A 21,018-nucleotide genomic window follows, 5' to 3' on the forward strand; every position below is an offset into this window, starting at 1 on the left:
TTTCTTCCTTCTTGAGCGCCGCCAAAAGTTTGAAACAGGAGGGAATAACCACCATTGGCTAAGATTTCCATATAGCAGTGAAGAGCCAATCGCCTTTCTCTTTTTGTGATTGGTTGAGAATAGAATACGCCAATCGCTGCTGAGATTTATTTTTTTTCATTCGACCTCGCCAACCACACGGTATTCTATCGTCATAGAAGCCAATCACGTAAAAGGGCGTGACAAGCCCGGCGTTTTATATCCGGGTATCGCAACGAATTCACAATATTCCACTGCAATTGTAGAGGACGAAACAGAGCGTGTTCAAACCAAAATCTAACAATGTCTGGAAGAGGTAAAAGTGGCAAGGCCCGTGCGAAGGCTCGGACCCGGAGCAACCGGGCTGGTCTCCAGTTCCCAGTCGGTCGTGTTCATCGTCTTCTCCGCAAAGGTAACTACGCAGAGCGTGTTGGTGCCGGAGCTCCAGTCTACCTCGCAGCGGTGCTAGAATATCTAACCGCTGAGATCCTTGAGCTGGCCGGAAACGCTGCCCGGGACAACAAGAAGACTCGCATCATCCCTCGTCACCTCCAGTTGGCTGTGCGCAACGACGAGGAGCTGAACAAACTTCTCGGCGGCGTCACCATTGCCCAGGGCGGTGTTCTGCCCAACATCCAGGCTGTTCTGCTGCCCAAGAAGACCGGACAGTCTGCTCCGAGCTCCGGCAAGACGGGAAAGAAGGCTTCCTCGCAGTCACAAGAGTATTAGCCACATGGCTGCTAACGTTCATCCCAACGGCCCTTTTAAGGGCCACCCAAACTCGTCTAAAGATCAAATGTCCTTTGTGTGTCCTAGTCACATTTGCTAATAAATTGATTGACTAAATATGATGGGGCTGCTATTATCGACGAACCGAAGGGCTGATTCCGGCAAAAGCTTAGCATTTCTGGGTGTATTGGCGAGTAAAGTTGCTAGCCGCTTGCTCGTTTTGTGTGTTAACTCTCGCTGCACAAAGATGAGATGATCACATTGAGGCCCAACTGGAGGTTTGTAACTAAGTCTTTTGAATGCCAGCCCTGGTAACGTACCGTTAAGCTAGCTAGATAACTACATTTTCTACCACGTTCACTAAAAACAGTGAACTGGGTTAGCCGGACAGTTTAGCACAACTAATGCTAGTCAATAAAGCATAGATAAGACACCATGGGCAACTTGCAATGATACAATTTATAACTGTGGTAGTTATTCAAGCATGGACATCGATACATAGTCTAATAGTACTTTTCTGTCTTGTTTATACTTTTTTTCTTAGAACGTGCGCGTCCGCCATGTTTAATGTGGCAACGCCTCTAAAAACTAAACTTTTCCTCAGCGCCCATTCTACCGCTAGATGTCGTTGTAGAGTTTTAAACGGCGTAAGATGTGTCCACCTTGAGCAGAGGTGGGCAGCGTATGACTGCTCTTCAATCCGTTTTATCAAAAGTCCTGCAGTACCTGACGCCATAATTCAGTAGCGTATCTTCTCAAATTTGCTAATCAAACCAATAATACTTGCTCATTTTAACTGGTTAGACACATTGATTTCAAATGACATTTAAAAACGACAGTTTTACAAAAATAAACAATATTGCATGCACATTTAAAATGGTCTTTACTCACCAACAAACGACCCAGTTGTGCTGCCTGAGTGTTTTAAAAATCAAATGGCGCCGTTGAACCCAAACGGTTTGCTCACCCCTGACTCTTCCAATGGCTTATTACTGGAGTTGAAAAAATGTTAAAAGTCGTTGGGCCTATTTGGTTCGTTGTGGATGAACCAAATTTAATATACTACGTTTGTGAAGATTCATACTGTCGTCGTATTTGAGACTATATTGCGAAGATGTCGGACAGCAGGGGGCGTGAGCCCCACTTGTGATGCTTCTGAGGAAGGCTACAGGATTTGTTGAAAGGACTTGGTGTTAGGTATCTAGTATTGCACCATAATGGGATTTTAAATCAGGTAAAATGAAATAATCTTCCCTGTCTGACCAAAAGAACTGTTTAAATAATTGATATACTAAGTTTAGCAATTGCAGACGTTTCTGACATGTCTGTTTTACTAGCAGCAAGAAGCAGCCTGACACACACTGACTTAGTTAAAACAGGACAGCCTGAACCAATTATTCTGATTTTGACGTGTCCACGAATGCAAAGTGCCAAGCTAAAAATTCCAGCCGGGGAGGAAATTTCAAAATATCCTTTGGCTGTGATGACTGTAATTTCCAGCTGTACACTTTCCAACTGTGACAAAAGCAAAAGTCGGACTTAATAACACTGGAAATGTCTGCTTCACAAGTGTTGCAGACAATGTTCGTCCAAAGAGGATAAAAGTTCTAGTAAATAAGTTAAAAGTTATTAAATCTAGAGTTTTTGAGCCCATAAGGCAACTGTGGGTTGGATTTAACCATAGTATAGGAAATGATAGGTGAGGCAAGTAAGGGCTGGAAAGAGGGATGGGCCTGGCAGCAATATGCGCGTGGATGCACTGAGTGGAACATAGCATATTTTCCTCTTCTGGAAGAGGAGGAGACTTGAGCAGCTGTCTCGTCTTGTTTGTGCATCATCTTTGATCTAAATGGCTTCACAGGCAACAGGATGATGCTCCCAGCCAGATTGGGTAATGACAAGCTAAAATATTTGTTTGCAGGATTATGGGAGCGTTTGCATGTGGGAAAGTGATGAGATAAAGGGGCTATTGTACCAGCATGACATTGCACTCATGGTTTTTATCCAATTTGGAAACAGTTATGTCCTGTTTACTATGTCATATCTGTGTGAGTTTTAAACATTGTTTTATTGTTTTCCACATCTTGCAGATGATTTGCTGACTTAAAGTGCACTCAAAGCAGATGGAATCACCTCATTTCAGAGCAAGTGTGATCATGAGCTGGAGGCACCATGAATGGACGCGTTTGTTAGGAGTTTGCATGCTCTTCAGGCTGCCTTTGGAGGTCATGTAATGCATTGTTGAGGAGTTACGACGGATGAAGAATTTGCTGAACAGGATTAAGTCCACACATGCCTGAGTGAGTATAGCATAGTTGTAAACTAAAAATGTATTGAGATGAAAATTTTGTGAATGCCCATTCGTAGATGTGCATTTTAATCTCTTGGGATTGCTAACCGGGTGGACATTTCTAGCTAATGTTAGCATTTCATAAGTACATGATGTACCTTTGCTTAGCAACATGATCCCCTTAGCAGGATGACGATGTAGTGTTTAACAAATATGTAGAAACTGCTGCACGTGTATGAAACTGTCTGCACCGCCCTGATAATGACGTGCACCGTCGCTCGCTGTCATAAAAGCCAACTGTTTCCTTTGCCATCTGGTCTAGTCTTTTCTCCCACCTATGTGCGCGCATTCAAGCAGACATCCTGCACACATCTGGTCTCCTGCTCAGTGAAGAATATTTTTTATGACAGCAGGTCACATCGGTTCAACTGTCTACATCTCTCATTTAAAGCAGCATTCCTCAGAAACCTCAGAAACCTCTGTGGTCAGTAGGTCCATGCAGTAGTCCAGCTCAAACTTTAAAGAGAATACGGGGATGAAGGTTTTTGGAAAGTTACATAGCTTCGCAACAGACGTTTCTTTTCAAATCAGTCTGCTTTCTTCACAGGTTTTTTTTTTTTCTTGGTGTAGTTTTCCATACTGACTCATCATCTGTTTCATTTCCTGCATCTCCTCTCTGGCCCTGACCATGGGAACAGACGAGAGGGTCCAAAAGTGGGCTCTTTCTCCCACTCACTTCCACTCTCTCTGTTGGCCTTTGAGCCCATCCTTTCCTGGGGGACGCCTGGAAAGATAGAGCATGAGTTCGCTCCCTTCCTGTGGTATTTTACTAGCTCATCATGCATGATTATGTCACCATGAATGATGAAATCGCCATTTTAGGTTGAAATACCCCATCTCAATACCCCCCCCCCACCACCCACCCATCCATCATTCCTATAGCACAATCTCTTGCTCTTCTGTTAGGCTGGTAACACCTGCTTCACCATTGAACCCCTTCTGATCACACAAAGTGGTCCTTGAAAGTTCTCACATGGGATTTTCTGTCATCAAATGGAGGACAAGTAAAATTAAAAAAAATCTACTGTAAGGTCAGGGAAGTAACTCTGCACCAGGATGGGGAGGAGAAGGGGTTGGGAGGAGGGAAAATAGTCAAGGAACTCAGTGGGAGAATCAAAACAGCTTCAGGCCAGACATTAACAATAATGTGGACACCGCTGTATGGAATACTGGCTTGCACATTATTTCATGGATCTTACTCTTTTGGGGACTCTGTGAAGGAGTAGTAAGATGGTATGTGCTGCATGTGCATCAGTAAGAAGTATAATTGTTGCAGAATGTTGAGCTGTCAGCCTTGCTTTTCTACCATACTGCGTTATCCTCATAATTTCATTTTTCAAAGCATATATTTCTTTTAATTTCTTCCTTATTTTGCCTTGTTAAGCAGATGTGATTTCTCTTTAAAAGTCAGAGCCCAGACTGTGCGGCTGGTGCTGTCTATTTTCAGAAGCTCATGGCCGCTCTGAAGGACGTACTCGGCCCAATAATGACAGGTTGCTTTAGAAGGCCTCGCATTTGCACGCATTTAAAACTCCTCTCTGGCTTTGGGTGTGTTCGTTGAAATGAGCGAGGCGGCGGGAGCATGTGTGTGTGCATGTGTGAGTCACAAAGACAAGATGCACCGACCGCAGTCGCACTCTCCTACTGTGTGTGTCTGCGTGGCATGAGGCCGTGAGCGATGACAGATAGTGGGGAGGGGGGTCGTGCGCTGGCAGGAGAGACGCGAAGGCTCCGGTGTCAGAGCACGCTCTGTTCTCTGTGTCACTGGGCCTACTCAGACTTAGAACACACTGGACGGGATTGTCACATAAAGCGGTTTTGCCTGGCATTCTCATCTGGAGTGACATCAGATGCAGACACAACGCCCTGTTGTCTCAGCCAGTTCAGGCTAAACTTAGAAGGCCGGCAGCTGCGGGTGGTTTGGGGCGTTTTAATGCATTTTTGTCACCCACTGATGTCAGAATATAGCAACAAAGCAATTGGGCATTTGGTTACTGCATCAGTCATGTGATGCTGTGCCATGAAGCTGGTGTGGTCATTTGGTGAGTCTTGTTGTATTGTATATTATGCAAGGACTCAGGGGTTAACTTCTTTTTACACTTGTATGACAGTTCAGTGTTATGCCACACACATACTACACACACACACACTTGCCATCTTTCATTTCTATTCACAAAAAAAGCAGGTACTACAAGGCATCCAATTCACAAGTGTAATTGAACAGCTTGGTGATAAAGTGCTGGTTCCAAAAGGGAAAATACAATGCATGCTGTCTATTATTTTGAGAAGCAACATAGCTGTTTATGTGTCCAGATGTGGCTGCTTGAGTCATGTCTGGATCTTGTCGACTGTTGTTTCCCCTCTTTTCCTCTCTTCTGATGTGACCATGATGTGCAGACAGCCGGGTGTAATCTGTAACATCTGTCTGCAGAGACAGCGTTTGTATCTGTGTGAGTCATCTTGTTGAAGGTAGAAAATATGATGTGACAAGTCTGGGATTGCAAAAAAAGCCACTCGTGTTGTCAAATCTGTGTTCATCATCAAGAATTTTGCTCAGATTGAGGCGTACGTAAATTGGTGCCACCACTCTAGCCAGCAAGCTCTGGAGAAACAATCCCCCAGTATAATAGGCAGTGTCACGTGGGCTTACAAGTGGGGCATGAGGCTCTCTATGGAAGGCACTGTTCCCATTGTAGTACAACTGTAGTGGCAGGATTCCCAGCTCTCTCATTTATTTCCACTCCTCTCTTTCCATGTGTATCTATCGACGCGTTGCCTTCAGGCGCATCAGGTGTCAGATCATTCGGACATCAGCCCAGCGGACATGGAACGGCGGGGTGGGGGTCAAGTAGAGCGTGGTCGAGAGACACACCAAGTTCTGCAGGTGAGTCATTTGTCACTTCAGGGACAATTAAAGAAGATACAACTGGGTGCTAATTGTAATAAGATATTGTGATTCTTGTTAATTATAAGGTCATTTTGGAATTGAAAAAAATATATATATATATAGTCAATCATTCCAATTAATTTTGCTTTGACAGAGTACTCCTTTAGACCTGATTGAGACTGGCAAATCCTTGAAAGTCCAAGCGGAGCGCCCTCACCTGGTCAGTTTGGGAAGTGGACGCTTGAGCACAGCAATCACCTTGTTGCCACTGCAGGAAGGTAAAGATTTGTTTGTGTTCCATATGTGTTTTCCTATGTGTCTTAAATGAGTGCTACAAACTTCTTTTTGTTGTGATAAGGAATCAGTATCAATAATATTGGCCACAACTCCAACAGTTTTAGTTCTTTATTTGTATGCAGTATCATACCTAGCTACCTACATCAGTCTGTCTGTCTGTTGATTGATCGTATAATAGAAAACAACGAAATACCGACAGTCGTGGCTTTCCAGAAAATAACCTCGCTTCCAAGAACCCCGACTTTCCAATGCCGACTGAGTCAATCATATGACATCAGATATCCAGAGCGTAGCACCTGTCACTCCACTCTTAGCAATGTGTTGACGACATTTGTAACCCCGCCCACCCAGCGTTGACCTCTGTTATGAGCAAACTCCGTCGTTGGTATGCCTAAGAATACATCACTGAGGTATTCACGGATGCACGTGGACCTCCAGTAAATGACGCTGGGCAAATGTTTTTGTTGCAGGGAGAACCACACTGGGCAGCGGAGGCACGGACATTGCTCTACTGGGCCCCGGAATTAAAGCTCAGCATTGCTACATTGAAAATCAGGCGGGCACCATTACCTTGTACCCGTGTGGGAACCAGTGCGCCATCGATGGACTCTCCGTCAGCAAACCTTACCGTCTGTCACAAGGTAGAAGACAGCCTTGCCAAAGTCACACATGCAAACATAAAGCAAGTGTTGAATGTGAATTGTCCTCTTAAGTCAAATTCTCTTACTTTCGTGGCTGTCCCAGTCCTGGCATCTATGTTTACAATAACATTCATACTCACAATGAAAAGGGCATCAACACAGTCCCGCCCACTCAGTTGAACCTTTTCTTGGGATCTGAGCCAGCAGCTACACGCAATGTCATTTGCAGCCTGCCATCAGTCGATGTGTGTAGAAGCAGCAGCTGCTCAACAAAAAAAAATATTCGGAGGACCAATGTTTCGAGAAAAGAGGAATTTTTTTTAAAACAAGGATCCCGTGTGGATATTTAATGCTTTTTTATTCCCTGTGTGGAATATCCATTGGATGTAAACCATCATCTCAAGAATTAAACATGCCATTGGAAAAGCTGAGCAAGAAGTCACTCACTGATTAATTTGCACGTGAGTTGAAACTTTTTGACGACCAAAGACTTTGGCTAGGCAGTCTAAAAATAATAACAATATGCCAACTTTGTTTTTAAGGTGGCATAAACACCAATTTAAGAAGACAATGACTTAGTCACATGATCTTTTTCTTTCTTGACAGGCTGCATGCTGTGTTTTGGTCAGTCAACTTTTTTCCGCTTCAACCATCCAGAAGAGGCCCTGAGGATGAAGAACATGTTGCCTGGGGGAAGCCAAACACTAAGCACAACAAAGCCACAACATTCTGGTAAAGATTGCATACAAGATGGCAACAAATGTGTCGTTAATTAGCTCCTTCTGGGCGTTTGCGTCCAACTTGTAATACCTCTGTAACAAAGACACGGACCCATCCTTAAAAGCAAACAATCATATTGTGGTTTGATTTTTGACTTCCACATCTCCGTTTTATTTAGTCTTAGAACCTTTGGTCGTCATCCACAATTTGATTCCAAAATAGCTTGTTGAGAACTAATTATCTGCGACCCAGATTCTTTGAGATGTGGTTCATTTAAATTGCTGCTTTACACTTGAGGTGTGCCCCGATTGTCAAATAGTCTAACCTATTGCGGGTGTAACTTTTTATGTAGTTCGTGGTATTTATTTCATTCTACGCTGACCTTACTGAACATAAAGGATCGTAAAAGGCACCACACCCTGCCCAGCGTTGGGCCCATTCTTTTCTGACCAAGCCCCGGTTTGATGTGAGGCACATGGCTGCACCTTTTATATTTAGCAGCTCCAGATCCCTGAAGGATTACTACACAACCGAATAGCATCACATCCCGACCACATAACACGGGCCCCTAGACATTTATCAGTATCTTAGCCAACAAAGAAACAATGTCTGTATGTGTGTGCAAGAACATATTCAAGCAGGCGTATTCTTCCTTTTAGGGGCTGCCAAATTCAACAGCGTACATTCCTTCTCTGTTTGTTTACTTGTGTTTGTGCAACTGTTCTTCTGAGTGTGTCTCCTAGTTTATTTAACTGCAGTCTTTAAGCACAAGTGTTACTTGCCCCCTTCCTGCAGACCCCCGCAGCATCCTGAATGGGACCCACCAGACGTTTTCTAGCAACGGCAGCTCCAAAATCAGTACCTTAGTGAAAGATGTCCACGGGAGTCTCTCACAGAAGGTGCCATCGTCCCCCAAAGCGGCGAAAGCGTCACTTCCTCAGCCCGCTCAGAATATGCTCAATGGTATAAGCAGCGTCACGAGAGACGACAGCGCTAGCTCTGTGGGAAATTCTCCACTCGTGCCTCCTCGGTCCAATATGCCTGTGCCTCATCCGCGGACATCCCTCTCTACGACCTCAAGCAGTGAGCAGCGAGCACAAGACAGCCCGAAGCTTCTAAGGAATGTCAGGTCAGAGGTCACATCAAGCCCCACAATGCCCAGCAGGGGGTCCGGACAGGGCCTAAGTCACAACGCTTCACCGGCGGCTCCGTCCAGCCCTGGACTGAGAGGTTCCTCCCTTCAGAGGAGACACCCAAGCCCTAGACGAGAACCGCTCCGGACGCCCGAGTCGACCGGATCCACCAGCCTTCCACCTCTGAGTCCTTACATGTCCCGCAGAGGGACTCCAGGATCGCAGAGCGTCAAACCCATTCAGCAGAGCCCAAAGACTCATCGCAAAGCCGCGGCCCCCTCGAAGGCTGAGGCCATGAGGGCCTTTTATACCCACAATCCCTCCCCTGTGAACGCAGCAGAGACTGGAAGCAGACATCAGAGCAACACCCTCATCCCGGGTCCTCTGTCGCGCTCATCTCCTGCCACGAGTCCTCGCAGCCAAAGAAAGACCTCTTTTGAGAACATCGAATCATCCAGCATCCTCTCCAACACTATGAAAGCTTATTCCCGGGAGCGCAAGAACAGCATATCTGCCATTAGCGACAATGAGGATGAACTTCTGGAGTACCACCGCCGGCAGAGAGAGGAGAGGTTGCGTGAGCAGGAAATGGAGAAGCTGGTAAGTGTATTGTAGAAATTTCATTTTGAAATAATTTCATCTCAATCAAATTCAAATTGGAGCTTTGGTCTTTTAGTTGGCTTATTACTCAACACTATATTTACTAGCAACATGAAATACCATTCATACTTTCAAAGCAGCATATATTTGACCGAGGGCCCATGCCAAAGTGTCATAGACTATAGATGACATACTTGCTCTCCATCATCCTTCTATCCATGCCCACTCTAGCCCCCGGCTCCAGCTGACTTTTGACAGCTGAGGCGACCACGGGGGCCAGAGGGTGGCTGATAGCTATTTCAGGAACTCCGAGGTCTCTGATGACAAATAGGACTTACTGGCAATATGCAATTGAATTGGACAATTTACAGGCAAAGATGGGTATGCATTCTTCACATTTATCAGCCACCAACAAGTGGTTGCTACATTTTGATTGAGTCATGCATTAATGAGAAGCACTGATTAAACGTAAAACTAAGAAAAGGAGGGAGAGGGTGGCGTTTGTTTTCTAGACTACATATGGTTATATTATGAAATTGTATGAATATGTATAGTGACCAGTTCTTCAGAATAGCATCCAGATGCTTGTGATTTATCCGATAAATGTTTCCATCCTGGCTATGCCAATACAAACAAAGGATGTTTATTTTTATGCAGTAAACTTCTCCATTCTGTGCTTATTGGAACCTTAAGGGCAAATTATGGGAGAACAGTTTGCAGGAAATATTCTCGTTCTTTTGGGACGCATAACAGTTTTTACTACCAAATGTTGCAGCCAGGAACAAATCAGGAAAAGACATTTATTTACTCACTTGTATGCAGTTACTCTTCATGGTGGCTCAAATTTTTGAATGATGAAGAAGACGAGACAAGAGTAACAGGAAATTGTAGCCATAGTGCACCATAAATATACAAAATTTGATTTCTAATTCATCTATTTGCTCTAACATAATTTAATTTCATGCTTTGTTAACAGCTTTGAGCGATAAAAACTGGTGAAGAACATATAGCAAAAATACAGAAGTGAGGACAATAAGAGGATTTCCTCTTAGTGTGCAAACCATTAGGGCTGTATAGGCACAATACAATTCACCTCTTGATAAAAGAAAAGGTCACTGCAAGGGAGAAAGTCACAGAATAGAAAAGGTCATTTTAGAATGATCACAAAGGGGAAGTCGCCTAACTTTTTTTTAATATTATCTCACCTACTAAATGACTCCCAAAATTTATTTAACATTTCGATTCACTGCAGTTTAAGATGTAATTTTATGACCGCTTTTTATAATAAAACAAGACCTCAGCAAGTTGAATTGTTAATTTTGCTCTCAGTTTGGTGGTTATTTTTACAACCGAGATCACATAAAAGTCAGCTGGCCAAAAGTAGTTGTTTGTTTTGCTAGTCCGTTTTTTTTCCATTCCTGAACTCTAATTTGTGTGCAACAGGAATGATAATGATGATTCTGCTCTCTTATTTTGGTAAACGTGGCCGTTTGCAATTGTTTGCAATTATGAGGGTCATTCGACTGTCACTTGAACGATAGAAAGGGCACTTGGGATTTTAAAATGCCAACCTTATTCATTTATTAGACTACACATGCTTTGTATACTGTATTCAGTACCAATGATTTTAAAAAAAATACACATAGAATAAGTTCTCATTCGTCAAATAATAAACCAACAATGATTAGTCATGACAAATCAAACCTTATTTAACTATGCTTGCTCCCTCCTAGACAAAATACACCATCTTAGGGCCTCCTGCTATCACATTACATTCGTCTAGCCATTGCGGCTTTGCGACAGCTGCTCAAATGGGACAGTGTCTCCCAAGCGCAACAGGATCTACTGTATGTCCCAAGTATGAAAGCCTCTTGATGTCCTGCCCCTCTTCCGTACGTAGGAGCGCCAGCGGCTGGAGACCATCCTGAATCTGTGTGCAGGGTATAACCATGAGGACAACGCGGCAGAGCTGGCGGAGGTGGTGAGGAGTGGACTACTAAGGGGAGGGAGAGGTGCAAGTGGCGATATGCAGAGAGGCAAGGAGAACGATGATGAGGCACAGGCAGAGGAGTCCAGCAGCACTGAGAGCACGCATCAAGAGGTGATCAAGTCTTATTTTAATTTATACTCGGCGGTGTTTTGAATATGAATTTTGGGTCTAATCAATTTGACATTAGTGTGAGGAGGTGCCAGCCAGTCAGGAGCAGATCTACCTCGAAGAGGAGAGGAGCAAGATGTTGGCCAAGGTGGATGACCTGAGGCACAGAGTCAACGAGCTGGAGCAGCAACTAAAAGAGACCAAACAAGAGGTCAAAGCTTATCCAACCTTTATTTGCCCCCCTGCGCGCAGCAGACTGACTCCTCCTCATGCGTCCCCTCAGGTGGAGATGGAGCAGGCTCTGCTACAGGCCGAGAGGCAGGCAGAGCAGGAGCAGGTGGAGGCCGAACGGGAGCAGATTTCTCAGCTTCAGCTCAAACTTAGCCAGTTGAACAAGGCCACTCAGAGGGAGAAGGACAAGGTTTGCACTCACAGTCACAACACCATGAAGCCCAATAAACACCGGATGTGCTAGAGTGCCACTTTCTCAAATTTCAACTGATTGCATTGTGATATTGAAGCAAAGCTGCTCTTGCATTTGGAATATGACTCAGACATTTCCCGCACATGCTTAACTGGATTTGATTAACTGCTGATTCAGCCCTTTGTGTGTTTTTTTTAAATGTATATTTCCATCTAATGAGCAACATAACTAGCATTTCAGCTTCTAACCATATGAAAACATGCTTTGTTCTGCTTACTTAAACTGCCTTGGCCCGCATTGCTTGGTTGCATGATTTTGAGTTGTCTTGTTGTTGTTTTGCAAATGAATGTGTGTAGACTAGGGATGGGCTCTTGTATGGAATTCCTTGAGTGATAAAAATGGAAGATTTTAGTTTTGATATACAAAACATTTTTTTTAGCATTGTTTTTGGCACATGGCATAGGAAACTAAATAGGTTTCCATGATTCCATCCCAAAAGTAATGCAATGATTTAATGAAAGCTTCTCTTAAATTATAAATATCTAAAAGGAATAGCAAATGGCAAGACTGAGCAAAAGAAAAGTAATTTAAGCCTTAATTTGTTGACAGTTATGAGCTTGTCACCATGTTATAAACACTACTAAGTGACTCGTTATTAATCAAAATAATAGAACCAGAGAATAGGGGGGAAAGAAGAACGCCATCAGCGATTGCTTGCCCCCTCTACTGGTTGCTTCTGAGAATTTAATTGCTTTGCCTATACGGAGAGCTCCAACTGAAAAACAGACACCTGCCCATTCCTAGCGTGTACCCAATCTTTGTGTGTGTGTGTTTGTGTGTGTGTGTTTCCATGTGTTTTTAGGGGAGGGCTAATGTCTCAGCTGAGCGGAAGGCCCTGGAAAAGCAGAGGAATGAATACAATGAGCTGAAGAGGCAGTGTGATAAGTGCCCCTTGTCTCTAAGGGAACAGTTACAGGAGCAGCTCAGCAGGGTCAGTGTTCTCACGCAGCCCACTGGCTGGCTACAGTGAGTTACCATGTACTGAACACCAAAGGGCGAGGCACATGCAGACAGGCATCATTTAATATAGTAGCTAATATAGGAATAATAATCATTGTGCTCTGATTTCTTCTTTTGTTCTGCCTATCATTCTTGAAATATCTTACTAGTCAATGCCCTTTGTAAGTATGATGCTGCAGGCTATGCCTTTGCTACGCAAATCGCTTTACTTCCCTCTATCAAAATGAAAGACCAAATCTGTCATTATTAATCTTATTAACATATTTGCGCTAAAACGGCATGCATTGTCACTATAACAACCCCCTTTAATCTTTTAATATTTTCAGACACTACCAGATGCATGTAATGTGGAGGTACAAAAATATGGCGATATTTGCCATGTGGTCTAGAAACAGGGTATACAGAATTCATAACATTTAGTGTTTCAACTATTTTGCATAAGGATTAACAGATGAATGATGCTTATTGATTGCTGATGATTCAGTGCTAAATATTGTATTCAACCTTGTGTCTGTGGCTGGGTAGAAAGCTGAAGCTCTGGAAGCTGGCTCAAAGCGATTTGAGGAGCTGGAGTTCTGCCAGCTGGAGGAGGAGAGCAGTCTGGAAGAGCGAAAGGAGACTCAGGCCTCGCAGTTTCTTCAGGAGCAAACTGAGTATCACTGCAGCGTGGCCAAGAGGAAGGTGAGACAAAAGCAACACGAACCCCAAAAATGCAGCTCTCATATTTTTGAAATGTTCTTCTCTTCTCAGGAGAAAATGGCCACTCTGGACGCTCAGGTGAAGCAACTGGGCTTACAAGCGACTCATGACTGTGAGAGGATGGCAAAAGAACGGGCGGCCACCCTGCAGCTCTTACACAAGGTTGCAACTCCAACTACAAGTGAGAACTACATGGCACAAAATGCACTCTAAAATATCCTTCTCCATATAGGAGCAGGACAAATTATGTGCCCTGGAGAACAGGTACCACAGCATGACTTCTGGTAGGAGCTTCCCAAAGAGCAACAGCAAAATGACAGAGGTGAGCTCGATCAAAAGAAAGTGTTAGTGAAGGAGTTCCATGCGCACAAGCACGCACACACACACACACGCCCACACACACCCATTGTTTTAACTGAAGAACCTTTTTGAACAGGATTTACTCCATATCAACGAACCCGAGCTTGTTTATGAGGACGAGCCCTCTCTTAGCCATTGTCCTTCCTCTACCTTACACGTCCCTTCCCCTGAAGTCTACCCTGTTAGGCTACAGGAGGTAAAAGCAAACTGATTTATTTTTGAAAGCATTAACAGACTATGGAGTGACATCCTAGCATGTTCATTTGAAATGTAGAAGCCTAGTGTTTGCTTTCTGATTGGTGGGCATGTCTTATCTACCACTCCGGCCACATGATTAGGTATACCAGCACATTGAAATGAGATTCAAAACAAGAGCTGTCTATATAAAGTGAAAAAAATATTTTGATTGATATTGTGAGAGTTACTCTTTTCTCTTGTATTGGATCTCACAGTATGATGTAGCTGTGCCTAAAGTGGCGGCTAGCCAGGTTTATCTCTGCTTATCTTTGGCTGTCAATGCAGGAGTACCTCAGGATGTCTGATGTCTATAAGATGTATGGAAACGCTTGTGTGCACCCTCATTCCTGTTCCCCCGCTCCCCTCGCTGTAGCTGACGCTGTGCCATGTGAGGTAGAAAGCCTGCCTGATCTCTGCTGTACGGCCGCGCCCTCTCTCCCTCTTGTTTAGTCCTTCTAATGCAAGCTTCTTCCATTTCCCCCACTTTCCCCCACTCTTCACTTTTCCTCCTCTCCTCATGCCTCCATTTGAAGGACTACATCACGGTCGGCCAGTTAAACCACATAATTGGAGTGCAGAGACTCAATCCCTCCTCTTCCTCATCTATTACACTATTCCAACTTGCCTCCTCTGACTCCACCTTCTCGTGCCACACAAGTGGCCCTTCCTCCCTTGTCTCTGCAAAGGTTTGTCGCTTCCTCCAGCCATTAAGGCCACATCAATTAGCCTGTTGATTTTCCTCTTCTGCTATTTCTGCCTAAATGGCCGGCTCCTGTTGATGTTGGCACGCCGCGCTGCTTCACTGCCTCTTTCTCCTTTGGCCGGTCTGCTTTTCATCACTCCAGAGCCAGCCCGAGCTGAGTAGGAATGCAATGGCTCCTATTAACCTCGAGCGCTGGTACCAGGACATCATGGCTGCTGGGGAGCCTCCGTCATGCCCTCCACCACTGCCTGCAAAATCTTTTTCCGCACGCAGGCATGGGCAGGTAAACTCATGACTTGCACTCTCGTCCTGCTTCTTGTGCTGTAACCAGTTAGAATTTGCACTAAAAGAGAACAAATGAAAACAATGAGAACAAACATCACTACAGCGCTCATTTTTGTTAGGTAGTAAAAGTAGAAGAAAGGGAAAAACTACATTGGCCATGTCAACCACAATAACATTATCGTTTATTATTTTAGTTCTGCAGAAACAAATTACCATCCTGAGTAATAATCTTTTTTTGCTCTAAATAAATGATGAATATTTTCAGGGTTGTGTTCCCCCCCCCCCCCCACACACACACTTCATCCTTTCATAGACTTTGACTACAGTATAAATTGTGTTTGCTAAAGTATTGCATTGATGCGCTTCATAGTATGACCAGTGTAACTTTTGCTCTTTCAGTTGCTGAAGTCCAAATCAGACGGTGAAGTTGGTCACACGGCATCCTGTCCCCCTGTAAGCTGCCTTACCACTGCGCCTCACTCCACTCTTACGCGTGATAAAACCTCCAAGGTGAGCATGTCGCAAATCAAATAGAATCACATGGTTGTCTGGTGTTGTTGGCATTGTTGATCCTTCTCGCCGTCTTTCAGGGATTACAGTTAATGCTGAAAGAAGAGTCAAATCCATTGGACATGGACTCCAGGAAGCTAAATAAAGGTACTTTGAGTTCAATAAGGGCCGCAACCAGGCGATTTTGACACAAACTGGAGAAATTGTCAACTGCACTTTGTCTTGTAATAGTCGTACCAGTGACTTAACGTTGTCACTAGATGGCACTATACTCCTATGACAGGCGTCTGCCCATTTTTCTCTTGCACAGATCCATCTCCTACAGTACATCACTCCATCTTGCATCATCACTGTCCACCTAGCGGCAACCAGGCGTACGACACCTTGAGCCTGGAGAGCTCAGACAGCTTGGAGACCAGCATCTCCACCAGCAACTCAGCATGCACCCCAGAAAGGTGACACGCTCTGTTTAGAGTGTCTCTTGTCAATACAAGTTAATTGTAAAGTTAGGACCCTTGTTACATCACAATGCGATCCCCCCCCCAGTGCTTCCGGCTTGGAGACCCAGAGGTTGGAAGAGATGGAGAAGATGTTGAAGGAGGCACAGCAAGAGAAAGCCAGGCTCATTGAGCACAGAGTAAGCCCTGCCGAACCGCCAACATTTAAATTGCCCATCCCTGCTCAAATGAATGTGGACGAACCCAGAACCGCAGAACTATGAGTCAGACGTGCAAAACACCCAACCCACCATGCTGCCAAGTATAACTCTTAAATCTTTTAAGTGTGACGTTTCGCCATTGAGCTAGGTGGTCTCAAGGTGGTGAAATGCTGTTGTAAGTTTTATTTTGCCTCTTTGAATGGTTTCTACATGTTGACACAACGTACATTTAGCTGCAAGTCTGTAAAAGCAGCAAAGGGTTATTTTACATCAGCAAAGCAAATTCTTCTATTCACAGACTTCAGGGATGTATTTGACAAAATCTGCGTTTGGGATTTCAACTCTCCTGTGGCTCCGATTCACTTTGTATTGCAATATTTGCCTACCGTTAACATATTCTCCTTTTTCTCCCTCCCGCCCGCTGTTTTGTCTTCTCCTCTCCCAATCGGCTCCTCGACGTTCCCAGGAGAGGGAGGCGCAGACTAGACGGCATCTGCTGGAGGAGGAAAGGAAGAGGCGTGAGGAGGCCGAGAGGAGGCTTTTTGATGAGACGGCTCACAGGAGGAGGCTGGTGGAGGAGGAGGTCAAGATGAGGGAGAAAAACTTTTCCCAGGTCAGTGGAGGGGAAAGCACAAAGATGGTAGCACTGAAAACAAATCCAGTAAACATCAATATTCAGATTCCTCTGTTCATTTTGAATGCTTTTTTTTTTAAGCGGGCCCTTCAAATCAGTTCTCACTTTTCTCCCCTTTCTGGTGCCCGCTGCCCATGCGTAACATCTACCAAATGCTTTTACTTTGCAGGCCCGTCCCATGACGCGCTACCTGCCCAACCTGAAGGAGGAGTTTGACTTGCGCGCGCACGTGGAGTCGTCAGGCCACAGCATCGACACGTGCCCCTTCGTCATCCTCACCGAGAAGATGTGCAAAGGTCATCTGGTCAAGATGGGCGGCAAAATCAAATCGTGGAAGAAACGCTGGTTCGTTTTTGACCGCCTCAAGAGGAATTTCTGCTACTACGTGGGTAAGAGAGCCATTGTAAAAATTGGATCAAATTGTTTTCAATATTTATTGAGCCAAGACAAAAACTCCCATTCCTAAAAGAAAAAAAGGATGAAAAGAAGTGCGCTTCTTTTCTTCCACTAAATCCATTAGGCCCACAGATTCATTTAGAAAAGGCCCCCGATTAAAAGGATCAAGTTGGATTCCGTTCTTCTTTATAAACTTTCTGTTGCAAACTTTTGGTCCAAATGTAATGAATGCACTTGAGCCAAAAGCAACACCGAGGGTGTTCTGGATCTTGTTATGTTTCTCAATGTTCATCTGGAAGCAGAGGCTAATTAAAGTTGCAGTACGTGGACTCTTCTCCTACTCGAGAGTCCAAATTGACGATGTCAAAATGAGCGACTGGAGAACAGCAAGTTATCGGAATACATCGACAATATGTTTGGACGTGTTACCTTCCAACCAAGGCCAAAAATAATGAGTGAGTCTATTGAAATCATGTGCGGCCATGTTCCCGTGCGTGTGAGCTCACTTGTCGAGCCCTTTCACCCACCTCGCTTCTGATGAAGACGATGGTGATGGTGATGATGATGATGGTGATGAAATAAGATGCAATGGTTTCCTGAGAAGTGTTTTTCTTGGGTGAAGGCTAGCTCCTGGCTTGTTCGTGACTGATAAAATGAAACTTGCGTCTGAAAAACATTTATCTCATTACTAAGCACTTTTGGCTCACAGAAAAAAAAAGGGCAAAGCGGTGGAGAACAAAAAACAACGTTGGCATGATTTCAAAAGGTTGCCTTTAATTTTTAGTGGATGTTTGTCCCTTTTTCATGCAACTTTTTTGTTGCTTGTTTGAACAATGGTGTAATATCAAAACACTTTTTTGTTGACAAAAAGATGTCTAGCCGCCTCAGAAGCTTCATCCTGAAGCTTCATTTGACTGAAGGAAAAACAAGTCAGATTAATGGGATGTTGAAGACTTCAGGCAAAGCTTGAAATAGACTTCTAATTAACATTTAGTCAGCCCTGCTTGGATCATGTCTTTGAAAAAAAACTTTAGTCTACCTCTGTCTTGTGTATCTGTGCATACTTACCTGTCTGGCATCCCGTGTTAAAATGTGTCATCTTTCTTTTTCTTCTCTCCCAGACAAGCACGAGACCAAGATGAAAGGACTCATTTACTTCCAGGCCATTGAAGAGGTTTATTATGATCACTTACGCATTGCTACCAAGGTAACTGCCGCTTCTCCATTTATTCTGTATTCGTCAGAAATGGCCAACTTGAGTGTGTGGATTGAAAGATTTCCAATAATAACACTGCAAAGGCATAATCGGATCTGTGCTTATACAGCCACTTCATCATCGGTGCACTTGCACAATCAAATATATCTATTTCATTAGCTATGAAAGGATCAATAAATGGTGCACAGTATATCAAATACATTCATTGAGTTGAGGAAGTAATACTGTTACCGTGACAACCCAACCCAGATTGGCATGGTGTTTATTTTGTATACCAAAGTAAGCAACAAGATATGTTTTTATGTTTGTTGTGGCTGTTATCTGACATTTCTCAGAAGGGAAAGACGTAACAAGTGCATGTTGCTTTCTTTAAAGACAAAAAAAAATAATCTGCCCCTCTCCATTAAATCCCCCAGAGTCCCAACCCGTCTCTGACCTTCTGTGTGAAGACTCACGACCGCCTTTACTACATGGTGGCACCATCCCCGGAGGCCATGCGGATCTGGATGGATGTCATAGTAACGGGTGCTGAGGGCTACACGCAATTCATGAGCTGAGGGACCTTGCGGAAGAATGACAGAGGGCGCAGAGCCTGAAAGCGAATCAGACCGAAGGTGAAATGGATGTCACAAGGACTCCGATGATGTGAAGGCCTGCTGGGCCGCTGAGGGCTTTAAGTCCTGACACAAGTGATTGAAAAGAATTCATGAAGGGGGGGGGGGATCTGCCAGCGTTAGCGAGAGATTCTCTCTATCTATCTCGTCTGTGACAATTACATTATTTTGTAAAAACAACGCAGATCATTTTTGATTGCAGTGTGGTCACTTGTAGCCCTTTCTTGTTTTATACCTTTCTATTTTCTCTCGTGTTACTTTTAAATAATTTTAAACACTACAATGTAAAGGAAAAGTGCTATTCTTTATGTTGATTATTCATTTGCAACTAGCTGCCAATTACTTTGTTGTTTAATCTTTATATTGCAGCTTTGAGGAAGATATTGTTATGATATACGTACTTGTCTTTATTCTACACAAATATGTAAAAAATAATCCAGATTACATTTTAAAGTCTTATAATGTAATTGTAAATCTACATATGTCAAACTATATTAAAAAAAGTATGGTGCTTCTCTTTTGTTTGTTTGATAAAACATATTTCTTAATTAATGCGCTAATGATCACTGTCCTATTAATAACCTAAAGTAAAAAAGAGCTGAATGTGTTCCCATTTTAAAAAACACATAAATATTCGTACGGTGCTTAAGAACAATGAGGTTATTTAATTAGTCAACTGCTCCGTTACCTCTGCTGTTGTCAAGTTATTGACCTTGTGAATCTAATTAAAGGATCCCACTAACTCAATGATAATACTTAAAGAATGCATAAAAACAAATGAAACTTCAATCAACCAAATGTGCATGATTCAATCGCAAGTAATTTTGTAATTTGTCTTTTCCTTTTTCAGCAAATAGCGAAAAAACAATACGCATGCAACTATTCCCTTGTTGTACAGCATGTGGCCTATGTGCGTAATGAACTCACAGCAGTGCAATACCTGAGGAGACATAACAAACAGAAATCCATCTAACAGGTACTAAATTACATGAACTGCTAAATTTTTCGAGCTAAACGGTTGCCGTGATTACGCCCCCACCACCTCAGCCCCATGTATTCTCTTTTCTGTCAAGAAAAATCTAAGTTCATAGTGACTTTCAGAACACCCTCCGTCTCCGCAGACCATTTCCACACCACTTGGCTTTGCTTTGACCTTGAGAGAGCTTTCGCACATCTTTGAGCCTCACGCTGCAGCCGTCAGAATAACAAACAGACCTTTAAGAGGGACGTGTGAGCTTATTAGCCGGTTGATAAGTAGGACTGACACCCGGGCTTATGGCTTGTGAAATGCACGCACTGGCCTCAAAGATAGTATCACGGTTTATATATTTAGAACATATGAAGCTCCACAGCACAACATGAGATTAGACTCATTTGGGTCATTAAGGAGAGATATTTCCTGCCTTGCCCCAGACATAACACTAGATGAAAGCATCTTTCACCATACACAGCATTAGCCTCTTTCTCTCCGTTTGAAGGCGAAGCTAAATAAATGTCATTAATTCAAAATGGGATATACAAATCATTAAATCACAATACAAAAGACTTGTTTTTGGATTTCATGGCAGCAACAATGTTTTTATACCCGGAGGGAAAGCAACACATACTGTGCAGCTCTGACCTAATGAGGCCATCCGAAACATCTCTCCAAACAAGACGGCTCCACACAGTACCATCTCTTTGAATTTCACTCACAGCATACGTAGGAGCATTTATATGACCACAGGAGGATTTCTGTTTTTGTGCTGACTTCATCATTGAGACTAAACAGTGTTGAACTCCAAGTTCC

At 43.6% G+C, this 21,018-nt stretch overlaps 2 protein-coding genes across 15 annotated transcripts; both read left to right on the plus strand.

Moving 5' to 3' along the window:
• The first annotated feature begins 238 nt into the window (after positions 1–238).
• Positions 239–864, plus strand: h2ax (H2A.X variant histone). The gene has a single exon (XM_088398739.1). It carries the CDS (start codon positions 322–324, stop codon positions 745–747), a length of 426 nt encoding a protein of 141 aa, XP_088254865.1. The 5' UTR covers positions 239–321; the 3' UTR covers positions 748–864.
• Positions 865–2,499: 1,635 nt separating this feature from the next.
• On the plus strand, positions 2,500–19,742 carry phldb1a (pleckstrin homology-like domain, family B, member 1a). 14 transcript variants are annotated; one of them, XM_088399045.1, is made up of 26 exons: positions 2,500–2,638; positions 2,838–3,047; positions 5,880–5,981; positions 6,139–6,262; positions 6,752–6,922; positions 7,529–7,654; positions 8,438–9,375; positions 11,276–11,476; positions 11,553–11,684; positions 11,757–11,894; positions 12,760–12,888; positions 13,443–13,598; positions 13,668–13,778; positions 13,849–13,938; positions 14,053–14,172; positions 14,499–14,606; positions 14,747–14,899; positions 15,059–15,199; positions 15,601–15,711; positions 15,792–15,858; positions 16,022–16,166; positions 16,258–16,348; positions 16,836–16,982; positions 17,173–17,392; positions 18,521–18,606; positions 19,032–19,742. In XM_088399045.1, exons 3-26 carry the CDS (start codon positions 5,922–5,924, stop codon positions 19,170–19,172), a joined length of 3,906 nt encoding a protein of 1,301 aa, XP_088255171.1. In that variant the 5' UTR covers positions 2,500–2,638; positions 2,838–3,047; positions 5,880–5,921; the 3' UTR covers positions 19,173–19,742. The 14 variants fall into 14 exon arrangements, with proteins under 14 accessions (XP_088255171.1, XP_088255170.1, XP_088255176.1 ...); XM_088399044.1 differs by lacking the exons at positions 2,500–2,638; positions 2,838–3,047 and adding an exon at positions 4,192–4,330; XM_088399046.1 differs by lacking the exons at positions 2,500–2,638; positions 2,838–3,047 and adding an exon at positions 5,120–5,139.
• Positions 19,743–21,018: the final 1,276 nt, after the last annotated feature.

This window comes from Syngnathus floridae, chromosome 15, assembly GCF_059516105.1.
Source record: "Syngnathus floridae isolate MCC-2025c chromosome 15, RoL_Sflo_1.0, whole genome shotgun sequence".
NCBI lineage: Eukaryota > Metazoa > Chordata > Actinopteri > Syngnathiformes > Syngnathidae > Syngnathus > Syngnathus floridae.